The sequence below is a fragment of the Pan troglodytes genome, chromosome 14 (assembly GCF_028858775.2).
Source record: "Pan troglodytes isolate AG18354 chromosome 14, NHGRI_mPanTro3-v2.0_pri, whole genome shotgun sequence".
NCBI lineage: Eukaryota > Metazoa > Chordata > Mammalia > Primates > Hominidae > Pan > Pan troglodytes.
The window spans coordinates 102,930,084-102,954,165 of NC_072412.2; the positions used below are offsets into that span (position 1 = coordinate 102,930,084).

Below are 24,082 nucleotides of genomic sequence, written 5' to 3' on the forward strand. Positions count from 1 at the left end.
GCACTCTGCAATGGCGCTCTCCATCCCCATCTCCGTCTCCACCCCACAGAAGCTGCACCAGTCCCTGCCACTAGGCACTGGACCCTCCCTCCCTTATCTCTCCAGAAATAGTGTGTTACCAAGAACTAAAAGGGAGGAAGAGTTAAAACAAAACAAAGCAAAAAACAAATCCTAGCTGCCACAAGGAAGATTTTTCCCAGACATTTTTGTCTTTATTTCTTGGAATAAAATCAGAAGACACTATTTTTGACACCTCTGTTTTGTTTCACAATGATACACAAAGACGCTTTACGCTTCTGCACACTGCCCTGTACCATTTGGCTATGACAAGTTGCTTTGATAACCAACAGCTTTTGTACACTGATGCATATCCTGGCAAATCTTATGCCTTAACAGAAACTTCCTTACAAATTGTTCACTGTGTCAAATAGCTTGTTTTATTTTGACAATAGCTTTATCCATTAGGATTTTACAATTCTATAGGATCCATTACTAAAATTCTGTTACCTAGAGTCTCCGAGGGTTTGAATTAGTGTGCCTCAGACATCCATGGTGCATAATTCTTCAAAATATTAATACTAGATTGTACTAGGGTTCAGGGCTGTCTCTTAAAATGTGGACACTTAAACAAATACCCTGTAGAGTTGAAAATAATTTTAAACATAAAATATTTGAATAAGTACAATTAAGTAGCTTTTAACATGTTTGGTGTGAAAGTTTATTCTGTGGAAGAATCAAAGAGCCAGTCAAAATACTACTAAATGTATGATTCTGTACTTACTGAAAATGAAATATCATATAGAAACATTTATCTTTCTTTTGATAATAACATTTACTTGGTGCTTACTATGTGCTAGGCATTTTTCTAAGCCTTATGCGTGTGTTAACTCATTTAATCACACAACAGTCCTGAGAAGATACAATAATTATTTCATTGAACGGATGAAGAAAAAAGTCAAGTAATTGCTCAAAGTCATGCAGCTAAGAAAAGGTCGAGCCAAGTTATGAGACCAGAATCTGTGAGCTTGATTACTCCTCCATCCTCCTACCAACGGATAGGTCCATGCAAATAATTGTTTCCCATTCCCAAATCCCTATATATACATATCTTATTATATTTAAAATTTTGTTATGCATCCTATTATTATACGAAAGATCATCGTAGATTTTTATCCTCCCTGGATTTTAACTATTGCTAATGAATAGCTTGGCAGTGTGATGTAATTGAGTCAGGTAGGTCTGGATTTAAAATCTAGTTCTACCACTTACCAGTTATATATGGCCTTGGGAAAGTTTCTTTATCTTCTGAGCCCATCTTCTATTTTGTAAAAATAGGGATCACTATTGCTGTTATAAGGAGAAAATGAGATGACCATATATAAATTGCTTGGCATGTAGGTGATCAATAACATTCTTTACTCCAAGTATGTAAGTAAGGACACTAGGAAATTACAGCAATTCTCACAAAAAAGAAGGTTTCATTGATAAACTACTAATTCAATGTTGTAAAATACTTTCTATTAGCTGAAATAGCTTATATGGTTCCCTACGAGTCCCAGTTTTATCAAGAGATAAGAGCATTTATGAGAAAATTGTATTTTTCCAGCCAAATTGAAATGTGTGTGTGCAGCCACAAAGCATTACATTAAAAAACTAGTGATCAAATTGACAATTATATAAGTGAATACAATATAACAGCCATACTGGTAGAAATGTGGACATTTCATTAATTCCATCCTCATTTTGTGGAATTCTGCTTTCCCAAGTCTCTCCATTAGACCCATCTGTGCACCTTGAATACATGAGCCTTTCTGGGTGTCAGCTTCCAAGAGCAGTGTTTGTGGCTAAAGAGAGTTTGGAATGAGGTTAGAGAAACCTGGGGTGGCTTATCCTCTAAACAAGAAATGCATTTTGTATAACCCTCCTCCACCCCAGCTGATGGGCTGTGGCTATGTTTTGATCCTCATGGATACCTCACATCAGAAATGATAGAATTGTATTTGGCCACCTGATATAAAGGCAGCCAATTCAAAGACTTTGCACACATGAACTTTGTAGGAGCTGGGTCAATCTGAATGCTCTCTTGGAGATTTGATTTTAACAAACAAAGAGACAAGCAATTGTCAAGGAAGAAAAGGAAGTAAAGTAAGAGATACCTGAAGCAAGTTGACAGGGCTGGAGGGACCCTGGCAAGTCATAAAGCAAAGAGATTTAGGATTAAAAATTTTAAAAAGATTCAGTTTGCAAGAGAAGCAGATGAAGAGAGAAAAGAGAGATTCCTATACTACTTTGATTTAGATTAGTGTCCACTTCACCTCTGTCTTTACAATAGACTTTCCAATATTTTCCCTGGAATGTCCATGTATACATAGGAAGCTGAATGAAACATCAATAATATGAACTTGAGACTAAGGAGACATGTTGGCATTACCCATTGTTATAGACTCTTATTAACAGCAAACAAGGACCTATTCCCTTTGGTGTCCTTGGCACCTGCCTGGTTATCCTCCCCAAAGAGGGTGATACAACCATTAACGCTGCTAACAGTAGATCCTCAGGACAGCATTTGTTGATTAGTACGGATGCCCGGGACTGAACACGGGGCCCATGTCTGCCCTTCTCCATGGTGGTGGGGGAAGATTCAAACTCCAGAGAGGAAGTCTGAGCTGCCAAAAGTGTGGATGAAATTAGTGGGAAGCAGAGTGAGAACTCCAGATGTTTAGAATTAGGATGACTATAAACAAATTCATTTCCCCAGATCCCCCAAGCTTGCTTTTTAAAATTATTTTTATATCTGGTAAACAAATCAATACTCTCTTTTCTTGGCTGCAAATGGACTAATTCTTTAGGGAAGTATGATACTCAAACTGGTTCACAGTTTGCTCTTCTTTCTCCAGAAATTGTATAATTCACACATCAATGTAATTCTTTCAATTGGTAGTTTTGAAAACTTGGGGATTAAGTATAAACACCGCCATATGCAATTACCCTTCCAGACTGGTTTTATGTACCCTGTCACCTAATTATTATTTTCCTTTGTTTTACCAGCTTTGGCTTCCAAATATTACTTTAGCCATAAACACTCTTCACTATGTCACATCATGACATCAGATTTGATACTCCTGTCATGGGAGGAACTCCTGTCATGAGGGCAAGGCAGGTATATAGAGTGACAGCTTTTGTGTAGCAAAGTAATCATTTGCAGATGATTATCTGAGCTCAAGCCTGAGAATTTCATCTATGTGTATATCACCAAGAAATGTCCACCCCTGCACACTATTGCCTCTTCATCCATAAGCTGAAAGAAAGAATGTCTTCAGCTAATCTGGAACACACATTTAAAATTCTTATTACTCTCTACTCCACAAATTTGTTACATAATTATTCATATTTGGACATCACTCTAGCATGTACAAACAAGTGTATAGCAAGTTCAAAGACTCCTTCTGATAGCCCACAATAGATATGCCCTTCTGATTACCTTCCGTACTGTGTAGGGGAAGGACCTTTCCTTTCTCTCAGCAGTCACACTTCTTTGGAATCTTTTGTCAGGGTTTAGAATCTGAAAGGAAGAAAGGAAAGAAAGAAAGAAAGAAAGAAGGAAGGAAGGAAGGAAGGAAGGAAGGAAGGAAGGAAGGAAGGAAGGAAGGGAGGGAAGGAAAGAAAGAGAAAGAGAGAAAGAGAGAGAGGGAGGGAGGGAGGGAAAAATCCTCAGGAAGCTTCTCTACTTAACATGTTCTTAAGATTAGCAACCTTGATAATCATGTAATGTTTGATTCACTTTTCCCCCAACAAACACATGAGCATGCACGCGCACACCCACACACCCACACACACACACACACACACAGGATCCTTGCTTTTGTGTATAAGAAGTGATTGTTCAGTGGTTGACTTTGGAGTTGCAAGCTACTTAAAATAGTCCTAAAACCAACACTTGTTTTTACAGGGCCGTTGTTCGAGAGAGAACTGCAAGTATCTTCACCCTCCGACACACTTAAAAACTCAACTAGAAATTAATGGAAGGAACAATTTGATTCAGCAAAAAACTGCAGCAGCAATGCTTGCCCAGCAGATGCAATTTATGTTTCCAGGAACACCACTTCATCCAGTGGTGAGTACATCTTTATTCAGTGATGAGTTGGATGGTTACAGTGTTGGTATGGATGATGCCACGTTGACCTAGGGTGGCCTCTCTCCACTTTGTCACTTTGGTTACAATTAAAGCAAATAGCTTTAAAGCTCAATAGATGAAGGAACATAGGCTTTTAAAAAAATTAATAGAAAAATATTTGTGGAAATAGGAGGCAAAGACAATTTCTAATCAATATCTGGGAAATCTGTATCACTCCAACTCTTTTCACCAGTAACTCTCTATCTCAGCCATCTTAGAACGGAAATAGTTTTAACATGTTCATTTACAGTGTGAATTAATAATCTATGTATCAATGAGTTTGTGATGCCTAAAAATATTTTGAGCCATGTAGTTCTATGGCACCATTTAAAGGATGAGGAAATTGAGAAACCAGAGAAGTTCAATGATTTTCCCCAATGTCATGCAGCTAATAAATCTTGGAGCTGGGACTTAACTCAGACATGTTAGCAGAGCGCTTTCTGCAGGGTGTTCCAGGAAGATCCTAGTAACAGCCCCCAAAGAAGGATGTCAAATGCAGCAACACCAAGGAAGACCCTACCTGAGTCACTTAGGTCTCAACCTGCCTTTCAGAGGCCTGCAAAAGCTGTGACAGTTCTGACCATTGTCACAAGACCAAATGCCGGAGGGACTTAGCATATAAATATGTATTGCACAAGATATTTTTCCCTGATTTCACCCTGTCTGAAAGTACTTCCTTAAAGGTCTGGAAATTGTTTTAGGAATGATATCCTTGGGGAAAAGGAGTGCATTTAATTTTAGTAGGTTTCATTTACATTTGTGAATTATTTGTCAGAAACAAGCTCTTTTTTTTTTTCAAAGAAAGGCAGTGAGTGAAATGTGTTTGTTTCTAAAAACTATGTGCACAAAAGGCTTTTGTATAAAAATCCCTTTATTGTAGGAAAAGTCTGCATGACTGAAACCTGCTAAATTAGGAGGGATGGCTACCAGCAAATTTGATTTTCTTGTTGTGTTCCCTGTGAGATGGGGTGTGGAGGGCAGGGCCTGCCCAAAGGAGAGTAGAGAATTCCGGCAGGTCGTCAGCCATTCTGCTTGTCTCCAGGCTTCTGTACAGAGTAGCCAGGAACCAGCTCTGCCCAGAGTAAAAGAAATGCCAGGTGCAGAGGGCTCCAAGATAAATAAGATACAGTGTTTTGGGGATAGACAGACACAAGAAAAGGGCAAAGTAAGATTCAAGCACAGGAAATGACGAGACTGGACAAGGAAAGCCTGCCTGGAGGAAGTCTCAAATAAGCCTCTTGTAAAGGGTGAGTAAGAATTCGCCCAGATTAAGGACTAGACGCAGATAGAGTTCTGAATATATTTAATCCCCAAAATAGGCATTTAAGTGGTTCTGTTTAAACTACACACATGTATAATTTATGGTTCTCTCTTTATTGATGTTCACATATAAACTATTTTATTAAATTACCTAAATGCTAAAATAATTTAGTTATACATATTAAATAATGTCTATAGCAATAAATTTAGAGCCAGCAAGGTCAACATAATACCACCACATTATGTGTCTCCCTTATTTGACTCATACACATCCTATCTATTTAGAATTAATAAAGACTGACCCTGGTACTCACTGGTGGCCGTGTTAACAAGAGAATCCCATCCCTGCTGTTAACTATTAGTTGAACTTTTTTTGAAAGTTATGTTTATTATTGTCTCAAATATTAATTAGAAGCTCATAATCACCATTTCTCTATGAAAAATGAATATTACACTTAAATATTTTAATAGAGGTTTTTAAATCACTGGAAGTATTAGAATAAAAACTGTGACATGTTTAAAAATTACCAACTCTACAAACAAATTAATTCAGTCTCAGAAATGAATTAGTGACCTAGTAGAGTATACGTGGCTGAATAATGGCTCTCGGAGGTACCTGGAACCTATAAATGTCACCTTATAAGGAATCAGGGGCTTGACAGATGGGATTAAATTAAGAATCTTGAGATGGGGAGACCCTCCTGGATTGAATGCAGTTGCAAGCGTCCTTATAAGAGACGCTCATATAAGAGAGAGGGAGAGTTAGCACCAACAGAAGAGGAGCAAGGCAATGTGACCACAGAGGCAGATTGGATTGATGTGGCCACAGCAGAGGAATGCCAGCAACCACCAGAAGATGGAAGAGTCAAGAAATGGATTCTCCCCTAGAGCCTCTGGAGGGAGGGCAGTCCTACCAACACCTTGATTTTGGCCCAGTGAAACCGATTTGGAACTTCTGGCCTCCAGGACTATAAAGGGATAAATGTGTGTTATTCTAAGCCAATGGGTTTATAGTAATTTATAGCTGTTTACAGCAGTTACCGGAAACTACTAGATGCAAAAACTGCATAAGACAAGTCAATTGATAAAGAGAGTCAAGTATCATTCCATTTTAGGTCTCATAAACTAAACTTCTTTACAGTACTGTGGATATTTCTTCATTCCCTCCTTCTTCTGTCCACTCCTGAACCCATTCCCCTGCAGTCTCTCACCAGTGTCCTCCATATTACCAAACCAATGGTCACTTTTTGCCTTTATTGTTGCTGTGGTCTGAATGTTTGTGTCCCACCAAAATTCACGTTGAGTCCTAACCTCTAAGGGCCTATGGGAGGCGACTAGATCCTGAGGGTGGAGCCCTCATGAATGGAATCAGTGCCCTTATAAGAAAAGACATGGGAGAGACCCCTCACCCTCCTGCCATGTGCGGACACAGCAAGAAGGCACTGTCTATGAACCAGGGAGCTGGTCCTCATCAGACATCAAATCTGCGGGCACCTTGATTTGGGGTGTTCCAGCTTCTAAAACTGTGAGAAATTCAATTCTGTTGTTTGTAAGCCACCCAGCTTATGATATTTTATTATAAGCAGCCAGAATGGACTAAGACAATTTCTTCTACCTCTCAGCGGTGCTCAAGTCATGTGATGAATCTCTCCTTTGTTAAACACTCCTTCCTCCGTCTCCTTTGCCCACCATGTTCCTCTTCCGTATGTTGAGGTTCCAAGAGCTGGATATTTCTTTCCATCTGCCCTCTCCCTTGTGGTCTCCTCCATTCCTGTGTCTGTCAATCATCTATAGACTGAGGACCCCCAAAAGTATGCATCCAGCCCAACCTCTCCTCTGAGCCCCAGGCTCACATATCCACCTTTCTACTGGCCTCACCTTTAAATTTCTTAAAGGAACTTGACCCGTTCAAAATCAAATTCTTCCCATTTTAATAAATGGTACTATCAACTGGCAATCGAAAACCAAAACCTAGCAGACTCTTTCCTGAAATCACTGGAAGTATTAGAATAAAAACTGTGACATGTTTAAAAATTATCAACTCTAGAAACAAATTAATTCAGTCTCAGAAATGAATCAGTGACCTAGTGGAGTATAGGTGGCTCACTGACATCCAGTTCATCAGCAAGTCCTGTCATATCTGCCCTGAACCCTATCCACTCCCCTGTTTCTCAGCTCCCTCATCTGAGCCACCATCAACCTTTTATCAAAATATCATAAAAGCATTTACTTCCTAATCTATCAATATCCACTCTTGCTTTACTCCGTTATATCCCACAGACAACAACCAGAGGAATCTTTTTAAAACATAAATAGCATCCTGTCACTCCCTTATGTGCCCCTCCATGCTTTTCCATCTTACTGGGACAAAGCCGAAACTCTGACCTTGATCATGACCTATGGCTTCTGTGATCTGGTCACGACCCTGCCTACATTGCTGGGTGAACACACGCAGCTCGTGCGTGTCCCAGCCTCTGCCTCTGCTGGCCTGTCCATGTCTTAGTGCTTTTCACACATTAACTCACCTCATTCATAAGGACTCCAGGTCCACCCCTGTAACCCACATGCAACCCCCAGCATTCTCTACCAGCGAGCCCTCCTCCTTCTTTGCTTATCCATACAAATGAACTGTAATTTTGTTTGTTTTCTTCTTTCTCATTAGGGCTTCAGTTCAATCAATGTACACAGTGTTCTGGCACCATGTCTGCACCAATAAATATTTATTAAGGGAATGAAAATTCAAGCCTTTCTCTCCCCTGACAACCCTTCTGTCTCAAATTCACAGTGTTTGAAAAGTCCCCTTCATTTATTCCTCCTAGCAGCTTTTCTCTCCCCAATTCCTGATAGAATAGGACAGGAATTCTTCCCTCCTTCCCTTCCCAGAGCGCGCACAGCCTTCATATGTGCACTCAAGATAAAGAAGCAAGTGTGAGCGACCTTTAGGAGGATGGCGATGGAAGAACCACGAGGGACAAGTCTTGCATGAGTCTTGTGCCCTCCGGAGCTGCTTCTGGCAGTAGAGGGGGGAGGCTTAGGAGACGCCGTGTGTCAGCCTTTTAGCGTGAGTGCCAGGCACCTACCCTTTAAAGCAGATGCATTCTAAACGAGTGGGACGACGGCATTCTCGCCTACTGACTGCACTTTTGAGCCATGAAATACCTCGGGCCACTTGGCCATTACCCTTGGCTAAGCCCCCTTGCTGCTACAAAATAGCAAAGAATGTGCATGTTTGCGTGAGAGTGTGTTGAGTACGTAAGTATGAATGTGTAGTGTGTATGTGCAAGTGTGTATATGTGTGCATGCAGGTGTGTAGTGAGTGTATATATGTGTGCTAGTGTGCTGTGAGTGCATATGTGTTGTCTGTAGTGTATTTGTGTTGCATGTGTATTGTGAGTGTACGTGTGTTGTGTGTAGTGAATGTATTATGTGTGGTGTATGACTGTGTTGTGAGTATATGTGAGTGTACGTGTTTTTTGTGTGCATGAGTGTCCTGTGTGTGTAGTGCGTTATGAGTGTGTGAGTACATGAGTGTGTGTGTAGTGTGTGAGTGCTGTGTGTGTATAGTGTGTTATAGTGTGAGTGTAAGTGTACATGAGGATATTGTGTATGAACATATGTGAATGTGAGTGTATGAGTGTACGAGTGTGTTTTGTGTGAGTGTATGATCATATGAGTGTGTTGTGTGTGTACGTGTGTTGTGTTGGTGTGTATGAGTGTACACGAATGTGTTGGTGTTGTATGTGAGTGTACGTGTTGTTTGTGTATAGTGTGAGTGTACATCAGTGCGTTGTGGGTGTGTGTACTGCATGTATGTGTGTACGTGAGTGTATTGTGAGTGTATATTAGTGTGTTAGTGTATATACTGAGTGTACGAGTGTATTGTGTATGTGTGTAGTGTATGTGTGTACATGTGTGGTGTATTGTGAGTGTACATTAGTTTTGTGTGTGTACATGAGTGTTATTTTATGTGAGTGTACAGTGTGTGAGTGTACAAGTGTGTGTTGAGTGTACGAGTGTTGGGTGTGAATGTGTGTTGTGAGTGTATGTATGTGAGTGTATGCGTGTGTTGTGTGTTGAGTGCAAGTGTATGTGACTGCTGTGTGTATAGTGTATGTGCGTGTACATGACTGTTGTGTATGGGACTGTTTACATGAGTGTGTTTGAGTGTACATGTATTGTGTGTAGTGAGTATATGTGAGTGTACATAAGTGTGTATGTGTGTTGTGAGAGTGTATGTGGGTGTGAGTGTACATGAGTGTGTTTTGTGTTGTGAGTGTACATGAGTGTTTTGTGTGTGGGAGGCGTAGGTGTGTTGTGAGTGTATGTGTGGTGAGTGTATGTGATGTGTGTGTTGTGAGTGTATGAGTACACATGAGTGTTGTATGTGTTGTGTGTGTACGAGCGTTTGTGTGTGTGTGTATGTGGGTGTGTTGTGAGTGTTGTGTGAGAAGTGTTTGTGTGTGTTGTGTGTCTATGTTTTGAGTATGTGAATATACATGGGTGTGTGTGTTGAGTATATGTGTATCTGAGTGTATAGTGTGTATATGTGACTATACATGAGTGTGGTGTGTGTTTCGAGCATGCAAGTGTTGTGTATAGTGAGTGTACATGAGTGTGTGTGGTGAGTGGGTGTGTTTTGAGTGTGTGTATATGAGTGTGTTGTGTGTATGTGCGTGTGTTGTGAGTGTATGTGAGTGTACATGAGTGTTGAGTGAACGTTGTGTGAGAGTACAAGTGTTTGTGTGTGTGTGTTTTGAGTATGTGAGTATACATGAGTGTGTGTTGAGTATGTGTATCTGAGTGTATATGTGTATATGTGAGTGTACCTGAGTGTGTTGTGTGTTTCGAGTACATGAGTTTTGTGTGTACTGAGTGTACATGAGTGTGTTGTGTGTGTGGTGGGTGTGGGTGTTTTGAGTGTGTGTGAGTATACATGAGTGTGTTGTGTATGTGTGTTGTGAGTGTATGTGTATGTATGAAAGCGTGTTGTGTGTGTTGTGTATGAGTGTGTGTTGTGTGTATGTGTTGTGTATATGAGTGCGTCGTGTGTGAGTGTATGGGAGTGTGTTGTGAATGTATATGAGAGTGTGTTGTGTATATGAGTGTGTTGTGTGTGTGAATGTACGTGTGTTGAGTGTATGGGAGTGTGTTGTGAATGTGTGTGAGTATGTTGTGTATATGAGTGTGTTGTGTGTGAGTGTACGTGTGTTGTGAGTGTATGGGAGTGTGTTGTGAATGTGTACGAGTGTGTGTATGAGTATGTGTTGTGTATATGAGTGTGTTGTGTGAGTGTACGTGTGTTGTGAGTGTATGGGAGTGTGCTGTGAATGTGTATGAGTATGTATTGTGTATATGAGTGTGTGTGTGTGAGTGTATGGGAGTGTGCTGTGAATGTGTATGAGTGTGTTGTGTATGAGTATGTTGTGTATATGAGTGTGTTGTGTGTGTGAGTGTATGGGAGTGTGTTGTGAATGTGTATGAGTATGTGTTGTGTATATGAGTGTGTTGTGTGTGTGAGTGTGTGGGGGTGTGTTTGTCATCTTTGAACCTGGACCTGATGTCCTGGGAGGGAAAGCAGGGCATGGAAGACTGCGGAGAGGAACACGGGAAGGTGGAGTAGAGAACAGGGGCAGGAAATCGCAAGACCAGCATTTCAGAAGCGATTTTCTTCAAGAAGGCTTCCCGCGAATCTTGTCCTCTGGCCTTTTTAGCTGTGGCTTTGAGCTGAGAGATGACGTGGACCAAATGGATCCTGTCTCAGACAGCCTGGCAACAGCACTTCTGCAGAAACTGCAGGGCTAATTCTCCCAAGCTGTAGTTGGTGCGCTTCCAGGAACAGAATCATTGGAAGGTGCTGCCCTTCTCTTTTCTCAGCCGCCAGCTGAGAACCAAACTCAGACACCGGGATCCGTTGTTGGCCGAGATTCTACCTCGGGAGTTTAATTTGAATTCAGGATCTGAGAACCACTTTTCCAAGGCAGCAGGCCCCACACCTCACACCTCCTGTCTGTAGAAGGCCCAGGCTGGCTGTGGGTCGTGTTCCTGTGCAACTCTCCACCAAACGCTCTCTGCATTCTCTCCAGAAACATACGGGCAACTGATTTGTGGGGGGGTTGTTTTTCCTCTTTTGTTTTAAGAAATAACCAACAAAATCTAGTAATCGCAGAAGAGTGGACATGGCCTCAGACTAGGAGCCAGGAGTCCCGGGTGTTCTGCCTTGACTTTGCCTTGCAGCGTTGACCTTGGGTTATCCATTTAGTGGCTCTCCTCTAAATTGTTTTCACCTGGAAGGCTGAGCAATTCTTGCTGCCGCACTTGCTTCTCATGGATTTGAGAAGATTAAAGAAGACAAGTGTGAGAATGCCTTGAGAACTACCAGAACCTTTCACAGATGTAAAGCATTATTATCCACAATAATATTAACACGGAGTGAGCCTCTCTGCAAATCACCGTAACTGTATTTTTTAACTAATCAACTTCAATGAAAAACATGCTACATCAAAAAGGAACATATCCAACTGTGTCTGTCTTCGTAAGGCCTATGAACTTGCAACTTTCAGTTTCACGTGACAGAAAATATTTTTTTAGTCCACATTTCAAAAGGAAAGGGAAATTTGTTGCTATATTTTTACTCACTTTTATACCCTTACTATACTGCTATGCTCATTACATCCCTGTTGCAGAACTGTTAGATAATTTGAGGCCAAAAAAACCTTGATCGACATTGATTTTTACAGTATTAATGAGAGCTGCTTTTTACTGAGTTCTGACCATGGGAAATGGGAGTGCAATAGCGCCTTGTTCTGCCCAACCCTTTCAGCTAAGTAGTTTCACTTACTCATTGCAGATAAGAAAATTAAAGCCCAGGGAGGTTAATTTCCTCCCCAGGTTAATGAGTAGTAAGTGTCAGAGCGCTAGGTTTGAATTCAGGTCTCTCTGAGTCTAAAATCTATGGTTTTACTTTAAAATATTACTATTTCTCTGTGAACTGTGTTATTGCCATCATCAATAAAACATACTGGAACATTCATTTTAGACTATGAAATCAGATGAACAAGTGACATATATTTTTGAAGACAAAAGTTACCTAATTGGAATAGATTTGTCGATATCCAAAATGGTTTTGGGAAATGAGTTTTGAGGTTCTCAATCCTATCGACAAAGCAAAGTACAACCCGTATTTATGGTACCACACTAACCCTAGCTTCAAATGATCTAGCTTCAAATGATCTGTGGGCTGGGAGGGTTGAGAATTTGCTTCCAGAGAAAATAAAAATGGCAGTATGGGGGAGGGCTCTTTTATCTAAATGTTTACGTTGATAGTCTCTGGGTTAAATTACACATTTAGTGCAAGTTTTTTAATACTATTTTTACTCCTCACATATGACAATGCTCCCCAAATTTGGCCATGCATCAGATCATTTAGTAAAATTTCTAAAATTCAAGTATCAAGGTCTCAGCCTAGATCTACTGGGTCAGAATTTAATCACTATTTGTAAAATCTCCCCCAGGCATTTCTGACAGAGCTAGTCCACTGAATCACTGATGTGCTGTGATTTATGACCTTTCAGAATTGATTCTTTTTAAAAATCCTAACATTACATAGTCCTTAGACCATTTAAATCACTTGGCTTTTTCTCCAGTAGTACTAAATTATAAAAGCTACAGTTACTGAAAATCATAACTTTCTATAATTATGACTCAGTGAGTAACATACACATATAAACATTTGTTGACAGTAGAGGAAGAAAAAAATTCTAACTGCCATCTATTTCCCACATTCAGACCTCATGTTGCAACTTTCTCCCAAAGTGGATTTTACGTCTGAGCCATAGAGATCTAACAGCATCTTGTGGGAGTACTGAGCCAGGACCCCTCTAAGACCATTAGAACCACCCCTTCTAGCCACTTTGAAAATAGGCTTTCCTGCCTGTCTGATAACTGCCTGCACAAACTGTCAATAATTTACTCTTTTCTATAATGACTTTTCATAAGAGATATTTTTCTGTTACTGCTATAAAGAAAAAGTATGTTTATTAAACATAGGTTGTCATTTTTACCATATGTTAAACAATCCATCCAGGGTCATAAATAGACAAGAAGAATGTCACCCACAATGTAGAAACAGAGAACAAGCATGACACAGCATAGTTCAATGTTAAAAGTGTGACAAGCAACAGTAAAGTTCAGTGTTAAAAATTTGCATTAATATGTAATTGCAAATTGAAATCAAATAGGTTAAAAATCATCTATAATTAACAACCAACCAAACAAACGAAAAGAAGCATTCAGGTCCAATTTGGTGTACAATTTATTCTAAGAAAAATCTTTAGCACTTTAAATTACTTAACAAGGTTTGTTCTCTTAAATGTACATTATTTCCTTTCTAAAAGGCAGAATTATTTACATATTATTAGGTGGAGCTTTTAAAAATAATCATCACCTCAACCCACTAGCATATTTCTTCTTATTCCTAGATGAGGAATATAGGGACAGAGAACAAATTTAATAAGGTTCTGTATGCTCTTGTCACTGCTGTGTTGATTTTGTGACCTAGGAAACCAAACCAACTTTTAATGGCCAGTCACAATATTGTTTGATTAAAAAGCTCTTCCAGAAAACCTTTCAGGAAGGGAAGACTGACTGGATCTAGATGTAGTTGAACTAGAGCAAAAAATCATAGGTTTATTTGAAAACTACATTTGAATTTTGGGAATATACATGCTAGTGATGGAATACGGAAACATACTGGTAAGTCTGGGCAAAATAAAATTCCAAGTAACCCCACTGTTTGAGAATGCATAGACTTGGCCAACTTGAAAATCAGGCTGTAATCAAAGGGTTTTGTGACTCCTCTCCCTTTGAGAAACATGTAGAATAAATCAAAGATTATTAGTCAGTATTCTATAGCTTTTACTACCTTAGTGTTATAACATTTAATAGTTTGGAATGTTGAGTAATTAGAGTTGAAATTATTTTCTTTTGTTGAGGACACTTTCATAGGGACAAAAGCTTAATCTAGTTCCTGTAACTAGAGGTTTTTTATGATGTTCTCTCATATTTCTGTATGGTTTGGGGAAGAGAGGGTCTACATGGATGTCATTTTTATTATAGGTCAGCATTGAGCTATACAATTAATACAGAGTATATGATGAATACATTTTGCTCAAATGACATTTGCTGGTAATTTTTTAAAGTTTTATTCTAAATAACTCTTTCTCCTGTGTTGTCTTCCTTTAACAGCCCACTTTCCCTGTAGGTCCCGCGATAGGGACAAATACGGCTATTAGCTTTGCTCCTTACCTAGCACCTGTAACCCCTGGAGTTGGGTTGGTCCCAACAGAAATTCTGCCCACCACGCCTGTTATTGTTCCCGGAAGTCCACCGGTCACTGTCCCGGGCTCAACTGCAACTCAGAAACTTCTCAGGACTGACAAACTGGAGGTACTTCAATTCTACTTGTGTTTTGAGATGCATTTGTGGTAGAAATATACTTCTGTGTAAGTGATTGCTTGTAAGATATTAATTCAGTCTTGCAAAACAGCCATGTAAACACACACACACAAACTCATCTAAAACCCATGTATTCATAACTCTGTGGTTTGAAGTTAAGGCCAAGTATAAAGGAAATTAGTCTATGGAAAAGACTAGTTTTAACACAAAAATCAGCTGCATGGAATATGCGTTTAAGGGAAAAATATTAAACAATCAATGGAACAGTGACTCAATCATGATGCAGCCCATAGAGATGGCTCCAGGTCCTGAAGGCCTCCTCATGTCAAGGTGTAATCCTTGCAAGACCCTGGAAAGTTCTGGAAACTGGTGGATCAGGAGCCCAGCAACCAGGGCAGCCGAGGACACTCAGGGACACTGGTGGGAGTAAGTGGGATTACAACTATTTACCAATTGGTATGATTATATTTCAATGTCTCAAGAACAAGCATGTCTGCTCTAGTGTGTTCTGGCATATTAGTTCTGATTGTGTTGTTGCTAAACAGGGGAAATTGGAGGATGAGTAAATTTAGTTTTTTGTTTTGTTTTGTTTTGAGACGTAGTTTCGCTCTTGTTGCCCAGGCTGGAGTGCAGTGGTGCAATCTTGGCTCACCACAACCTTCTCTGCCCGGGTTCAAGTGATTCTCCTGCCTCAGCCTCCCAAGTAGCTGGGATTATAGGCATGCGCCACCACGCCTGGCCAATTTTGTATTTTTAGTAGAGACAGGGTTTCTCCATGTTGGTCAGGCTGGTCTCGAACTCCCAACCTCAGGTGATCCGCCAGCCTCGGCCTCCCAAAGTGCTGAGATTACAGGCGTGAGCCACCGCGCCCAGCCCGTAAATTTAGTTATTAATTGAGATATTTTCTTTAACCTCAATTGTTCTATAACATTCAAGAAAACAAGTTCCTATATATAAAAAATATCGTTCTTAAGTTATGAATCAAACCAAACCTCCTGTACTTTGTTGGGTAAAATTTCTCTTTAATCAGAGCTGTAGAACTCATCTATGTATCTTACTGCTATATCCCTATGATATTCACTACAGCATTTCATAAGGGTGTATAAAGATTCTCATAGATTTTTCAGAGAGCTCCTTTAATTCCATTACTGATTAAAGGTGTTAGGTGATGCATCTGGTTAGGACGTACACAGTGCTTTCTGTTAGTGGGATTATTAGAGAATGTTCTTTCAATGTGCATTTGTTTAAATATTAACCCAGTAAACCTTGAAGGCAATAAAATGTGGCTGCCTAATAACCTGTGCAAGTTTTAAAACTCAGAATTTCAAACTGCAAATATTTTAGAAGATATTTATTTTTTCACTTAGTTTCAATCTGGATGCCCAGATGAAGAGAATGTAAACTCTAATTGTTACTATTTTGAAAAGATCCAGCCTACCCTTGTCAATTACTGAATAGACCTTTCACAGGACTGGAAAAGTGTTTTGGGCTCCACCTGCTGGACCCACGGAGCTTTTGTGTTCAGTATGTGACTGTATTTTAGAAAACAAATTAAATCAGTGGAATTGGGAACAAATTGTCCTTCCCAACAGGGCTGGTAGACAAAGACATGTAAAAATGAATCACAATGATTTTAGCAGAGCGGCTTTTGGTTCATTTCAAACCAGGAATGAAGTCAGCTGCACACAAAGCACCTTGGTAGGAGCTTGATGGCTGGTCCACACCTATGATGCTATCAGACAGAAGTCATTCCATTGATGGAGGAAGGCTTGCTCAGAATCCGTGGGAACATCTTAGTGATTTATTTTGTGCATTTTATGAACTAAAGTTAGAATGTTGGCTAATATCCAAAGTAGGAGGAAACAATTAACAATCTGGTGATTCATGCTATTTACCTTCAAGCTGGCCTGGTCACTGGTCAGTGAAACAGTATTTCCTAAGTATGTCTGACTTCCACAATACTTGAATTTCATGTCAGGGGCCCTTCATATAACATCACTAATGATCAGCGTGATGATCATTTACATATCCACTTTGGAATTGGAGCCTAAAAATAAATAACTTACGATTCTACTCATAATTATTTCCTGCTAATATTTATGAGCAGAGAAGAATTATATAAGCAACATGCATATGTTATTTATGCTATTTCATGTTATCTATATGCAGGGCATAATTAAGAATACTCTTCAAATTCTAAAGAAATATTTTTTCATACAGTAAAATCTTGATCCACCAGAATTCTCAGGGGATAGAGAATCCTAGTTACTTGAGATTTCAGGATAATTTAGCATTAAAGAATGTTTAAAATAAACTATTTCCCTCCATTTTTCTTTCTCTATATCTCTTGCCATATTTCTCTCCTTTTGTCTTTTTTTTTCTTTTCTGTGCTGTCAAAAATAGTATAGTGACCTTAAAAATGAAAATTTTGGTGTCTTAGATATTGTTCTTCTGATTTATGATTATGTTATCTTTGTAGAGCAGGAGAGAAGGAGTGGGAAACAGGAGTGTTCAGATTCCCCCCACCCCCTTAGAGAGAGGAGGAACAAGTTTGTCGTCATTTTCTCTCTGATTCTTTTTGTACAGCTATGACGTGGTAGCTTGATATAGGTGAAATTATCCCTCCACACACACACAAAAAAAACCTATAGCATTGTCAGAATTGTCATACAAGTAGGTGATTGAAGATATAGAGAGAGGTAGATAGATTATAGGTGATTGACAGATTAAATAGATAGATTATAGATAGGTAAGCAGGTATATAGATAGGTAACTAGATTAGATAGATGATTAATTAATTGATAGATTTTAGATAGATCAGTAGATGATAGATGATGGATGGCTGGATGGATAGATGATAGATGGATGAATGAATGGCTGGCTGGATGGACGGATAGATAGATGGTAGGTAGGTAGATAGATGATAGATAATATTAGGTTGGTGCAAAAGTAATTGCAGTTTTTACCATTGAAAATAATGATAGATTAACAGATAATAGATGGATGGATGGATGGATGGATAGATGGATGGGCGGATGGATAGATGGATAATAGATAATAGAGGGATAGATTGATAGATGATAGATAATAGATGATGGATGAATGAACAGGTGGATAGATGATTGGATAGATTGATTGATGGTAGATGATAGATGAAGGAATGGATGCATGGATAAATAGATAGATGATAGATATATGGATGGATGGATAGACAGACAGACAGATCGATAGACAGCTGCATAATATGCTACCCAGGGACAATGGAGGCCTTGTTGCTTTTCCTTTGTTATTTTAGCTGAACTGCAGATTTCTGATTATTTTCTCAATATAGATTTTCACCCTAGAAAAGGGGGTAAAACAAAACTCAAATGACTGTGTCAGAGATTGTGGTTACCTGGGTTCCGCATAATCAATCTTTTCTTGTCAGTGGTACATGAGTCACCATTGAAAGCGAGGCAGCCTCCGCTCCTCCCGCGGAGGCCGGGGCCGCAGGGGCGCCTGGGCTCAGGCTTGCCTCTGCAGCGCGGCTCTTCTTCCCTGTCTTAGGTATGCAGGGAGTTCCAGCGAGGAAACTGTGCCCGGGGAGAGACCGACTGCCGCTTTGCACACCCCGCAGACAGCACCATGATCGACACAAGTGACAACACCGTAACCGTTTGTATGGATTACATAAAGGGGCGTTGCATGAGGGAGAAATGCAAATATTTTCACCCTCCTGCACACTTGCAGGCCAAAATCAAAGCTGCGCAGCACCAAGCCAACCAAGCTGCGGTGGCCGCCCAGGCAGCCGCGGCCGCGGCCACAGTCATGGTAAGTGCGGCCGCCCGCCGCCCCTGCACCCCGGCGCCTCTGCGGAGGCCGCTCCGGGCTGGGACTTGGATGTTCTTCCAAACACTCGGGAAACATGGAAGGCTGCTATTCCTGCTGCTCCGCTGCCTAAGTTTTGCTGTTGTTTTCCCCCTTTTTGTTTTGTTTTGTTTTCCCCTCCTGCCCCCCTTCAGCACAATAAGTAAATCCCTCAGGTGCAGGGAAAGTCCTGGGGTCCCTGAGCTCCGTTCCCCCTCCTAGGGTGGCGGAGATTGAGTGTGCTCACTTAGGGTCTTTTTAAGAGAGGCTCAGGGGCCTTGTAATGAACATGAAGGTGGGCACCGCTTCAGAGAGGGGAAAGAAAGGTGCATTTCTGCACCTGAGCACGAGGAGGCACCCAGCTCCTTGGAGCAGCCGCGGAGGACATCTGTGGCCTAAGAGAAGCCCAGAGAGTGATTTGGCTTTTCGCTACTCCCATTTTCTCCTCTTCTTTCACTTATCACAAGGGCAATGCTGGTCAGATTCCCCATCTCAATGAGGTTTTATGCAGAATAGCAATGCATGAAACAGATGAAAGTGGAGCCATCCTGGCTGGTGCAGAAAAAAAAAAAAAAGACCTGTGACCTAGGCTTGCTTCCCTGAGTCACCCTACTGTCATTAGAGACCAGCAGTACATCATTATCATCGCCTGGGAGCCTGCTCAGAATCTCGGAGAGCCTAACTGTCCCTTAGAGACCAGATGCACCATTATTAGGATCACCTAGAAGCCTGTGGAGCCTCCAGAATCCTCAGCCTCACCCTAGACCTCAGGGAATCAGAATTTAAGTTGTAAAACATCTCCCAGCTGTTTTGTATGCACATTAACATTTGAGAAGCACCTGCCTAGACATTGCTTATCAAACTTGGCTACATTTTGGAACAACCTGAAGGGTCTGACCTGACATCTGTCCCTTTCCCTGAAGTTTCTTATTTTCTTATTTAGTTGGTCTGGTGTGGTCTGGGCAGTGGGATTTTTTTTTTTTTTTTAAGACAAGGTCTCTGTCACCCAGGCTGGAGTGCAGTGGAATGATCATGGGTCACTGTAGCTTTAAACTCCTGGGCTCAAGTGATCCTCCCGCCTCAGCCTCCTGAGTAGCTGGGAACATGCCCATCTAAGTTCTAATTTTTTTTTGTAGAGACAGGGTCTCGCCATGTTGTCCAGGCTAGTCTCAAAACTCCTGGGATCAAGCAATTCTCACACCTTTACCTCCCAATGTGTTGGGATTACAGGTGCGAGCTACCATACCTGGCGACAGTGGCAGTTTTTAAAAGCTCCCAGGTGATTCCAATGCATCGCAAAGCTTGAGAACTTCTGCATTAGGTTGCAGAAGTTTCTAATTAATTTCTTTTCATGTGAGCTCTCTGGCTTATCAGAAGTCTATGTTAATATGTGATAGGCACTATGCATTCATTCTTTCAAAAAATTTTATGAGACCATGCATCAGGCACTTGCTGGGTAGAATAAATAAATCAGTCAGGTTTCCTTGCCCTCAAGGAGTTTGGAGTTAGTAACTGAGAGCAATAAAATGCTCCTCAGTGACATGATAGAAATAGTTAATCGGGTCCAGAGGGCATGAAGGACTCAGTGGCCAGTCCTCCCTCAAGAAGGAGAGCTATGACTGCAGAGATGAAAAGTACAGTTTGAAAACACTTTGTTCTAGTTAGCAGCCATCACCTCATACACTGATTACTGATTAAAATGGAAGGGTAGCTGTCACACAAACAAGTTCACAATTACTCAACATTGTTTGCGCAAATGTTTATTAAGGCATGGACCTGTGATCAGTGATAGGGATACAGCAAGAAAGGCACCATCTGCCCTGAGGTAATCACCACCAGGTGCGGAGTGTGTGGTTCTAGAGAGACCTTTCCAATCTGAGCTGCTTATTTCCATACACCTTGAGCACTGGCCTCGTCATCTAAATCACCACCAAGTGCGGAGTGTGTGGTTCTAGAGAGACCTTTCCAATCTGAGCTGCTTATTTCCATACACCTTGAGCACTGGCCTCGTCATCTAAATCACTGTTTTTGTTTTTGTTTAATCTCTGAGTCCTTTTCTTGCCCCTTTAGTGTCCTTCCCTCTCATCCTTCTCATTCGTATGTTATTGGACCTAATATTTTTTTATTTTGCTGAGTGTGAATTCCTATATATGTGGAGATGTATGTATCCACACAAGAGCGTCAATAAAATAGAGAGATTCTCCCTTTTTTTCTTCTAGTAAAAGAGTAGTTTCCGAAACTCATTATAATTGGGAATGGGAGGAGGAGAGTAAACTGATCACTTAAGGCTGATAAAAAAGGAATTCTTTCAGAGCACAAATGAGATCTTTTACACATTTTGCCAATGCGACATCCATTCTACTATCGACCTGGTGAGGATCTCATCCCATAGGAAGCAAATTTTTTTTCATTGTAATCATTATTTTAGGCCAGCTCCAACTTATCCTAATTGGTGTGTTGATTGATGGGCACTAAGAACACATTTTTCCACAAAATTTGTTGATTTATTTGTTTTTTGAGACAGAGTCTTGCTCTGTCACCCAGGTTGGAGTGCAGTGGTGCGATCTTGGCTCACTGGAGCCTCCGCCTCCCAGGTTCAAGTGATTCTTATGCGCCAGCCTCCTGAGGAGCTGGGACCACAGGTGCATGCCACCATGTCTAGCTAATTTTATATTTTTAGTAGAGATGGACTCAGGAACGCCTGGGTTCAGAAACTTCAGAACCAACAGGTCACTCTCTTCTTTCCCCTGCCTGCTTCTCTTACTATGGCCACACCATTCTCTAAGGTCAGCTTCTCTACAAGACCCAGGACCAAGGCTTTGGACCTCTATAGGGATGTATTCTTACATCTTTTGACAAGAGAGAGAATGGTGTCTTTTATACCAGCTCTAATTAGGTATTGGAGCAGGGGAAGAAGTTAAAGGTCATTTTGGTGGCTGTCCCTGTGGTCAGTGACAGGATGCTGTGATTGACTCAGCCTGGGTCCCAGTGGCTATCCTTGGTCACTGAGGTATGGAATGAGGCCCTGATAATATGGAAATATTAGTCCCTCAAGTAAAAGTTCAGTTCCAGACCACTGCAATGAAGCGAGTATCACAATAGAACAAATCCCATGAATTTTTTGGTTTCCCAGTGCATATAAAAGTTATGTTTACACTACACTGTGGTCTATTAAATGTGCAAGAACATTATGTCTGAAGAATATATACACACCTTAATTTTAAAATATTGCTTAAAATATGCTAACCAATAGTCAGAGCTTTTAGTGAGTCGTATCTTTTTGCTGGTGGGAGGTCTTGCCTCGATGTTGATGGCTGGTGACTGATTAGGGTGGTGATTGGTGAAAGTTGTGATGGCTGTGGTAATTTCTTAAAAATACAATTTCTTAAAACACATTGCCACATTGATTGACTCTTCCTTTTATGAAAGATTTCTCTGTAGCCTGCAATGTTATTTGATAGCATTTTGCTCAGAGTAGAACTTCTTTCAAAATGGGAGACAGTCCTCTAAAACCCTGCTGCTACTTTATCAACTAAGTTTATATAGTTTGCTAAATCCTTTGGTATCATTTCAACAATGTTCACAGCATCTTAGCCAAGAGTAGAACCCATCTCAAGAAACTACTTTCTTTGCTGCTCCATAAAGCAACTCCTCAACCATTAAAGTTTTATCATGAAATTGCAGCAATTCAGTCACATCTTCAGGCTCTACTTCTATTAAGAATTCTAGTTCTCTTGCTATTTCCATTACCTCTGGAGTTACTTACTTTTTCCATTTAAGTCTTGAACCCCTCAAAGTCTTCCATGAGGATTGGAATTAACTTCTTCCAAACTCCTGTTCATGTTGATATTTTGATCTTCCATGAATCATGAATATTCTTAATGGCATCTAGAATGGTGAATCCTTTACAGGTTTTCAATTTACTTTGCCCAGCTCCATCAGAGGAATCACTATCTGTGGCAGCTACAGCCTTACAAAATGTATTTCTCGATTAATAAGACTTGATAGTTGAAATAACTCCTTGATCCATAGGCTGCAGAATAGCTGTTGTGTTAGCAGGCATGAAAACAACATTAATCTCCTTGTACATCTCCACTGGAGCCCTTGGGTGATAAGGTGCATTGTCAATAAGCAGTAATATTTTGAAACAAATCTTTTTTTCTGAGCAGTAGGTCTCAACTGTGGGCTTAAAACATTCAGTAAACCATGTTGTAAATACATATACTGTCATCCAGGCTTTGTTGTTTCATTTCTAGCGAATAGGCAGAGTAGATTTAGCATAATTCATAAGGGCCCTAGAATTTCCAGAATGGTAAATGAGCATTGGCTTCAATTTAAATTCACCAGCTGCATTAGCTTCTAGCAAGAGTCAGCTGCTGTACTTTGAAGGTTTGAAGCTAGTCGTTCTCTGTAGCTCTGAAAGTCCTAGTTTACATCTTCCAATATCTGGTTTGTCTACGTTGACATCTGTTGTTTACTGTGGCCACCTTCATCAGTGACCTTAGCTAGATCTTCTGAATAACTTGCTGCAGCTTCTCCATCAGCCCTTGCTGCTCACCATGCTCTTTTATGTTATGGAGATGGCTTCTTTTCTTCAACCTTGTGAACCAATCTCTGCTAGCTTCCAACTTTTCTTTTGTAGCTTCCTCTCTCCTTTCAGCCTTCATAGAATTGAGGAGAGTCAGGACCTTGCTCTAAATTAGGTTTTCGGCCAGCGTGGTAGCTCATGCCTATAATCCCAGCACTTTGTGGGGCAGAGGTGGGTGGATCGCTGGAAGCCAGGAGTTTGAGACCAGCCTGGCCAACATGGTGAAACCCCGTCTCTACTAAAAATACAAAAATTAGCTGGGCATGGTGGCGCACGGCTATAATTCCAGCTACTCAAAGAGCTGAGGCATGAGAATCGCTTGAACCTTGGAAGGCAGAGGTTGCAATAAACTGAGGTCATGCCACTGCACTCTAGCCTGGGTCACAGAGTGAGACTCTGTCTCGAAAAAATAAAAATATAAATAAATAAATAAGGTAGGCATTGGCTTAAGGGAATGCTGTGGCTGGTTAGATCTGTCCAGCCCAATAAAATTTTTCCCACATTGGCAATAAGGCTGTTTTGCTTTCTTATCATTTGTATGTTCACTGGAGTAGCACTTTTAATTTCCTTCAAGAACTTTCCCTTTGCAGTCACAACATGGATAACCTTGGCACAGGAAGCCTAGCTTTTAGCCTATCTTGGCTTTCGACATGCTTTCCTCACTAAGCTTAATCATTTCTAGCTTTTGATTTTAAGTAATAATCTGTGACTCTTTCTTTCACTTGAGCACTTAGAGGCCATTTAAAGTTATTAATTGGCCT

The 24,082-nt window shown here is 40.5% G+C and overlaps 1 protein-coding gene across 18 annotated transcripts in view; it reads left to right on the top strand.

Moving 5' to 3' along the window:
• MBNL2 (muscleblind like splicing regulator 2) overlaps positions 1-24,082 on the top strand; it is a 254,254-nt gene that overhangs the window by 188,316 nt on the left and 41,856 nt on the right. For 16 of the 18 annotated variants that reach the window (XM_054665482.2, XM_054665480.2, XM_054665484.2 and 13 more), the window contains exons 3-5: positions 3,950-4,114; positions 14,678-14,878; positions 18,434-18,697. In XM_054665482.2, the coding sequence (XP_054521457.1) occupies positions 3,950-4,114; positions 14,678-14,878; positions 18,434-18,697 (630 nt within the window). The remainder of the gene's footprint in view (positions 1-3,949; positions 4,115-14,677; positions 14,879-18,433; positions 18,698-24,082) is intronic. The other 2 variants (XM_054665486.2, XM_054665485.2) reach the window with 1 other exon arrangement.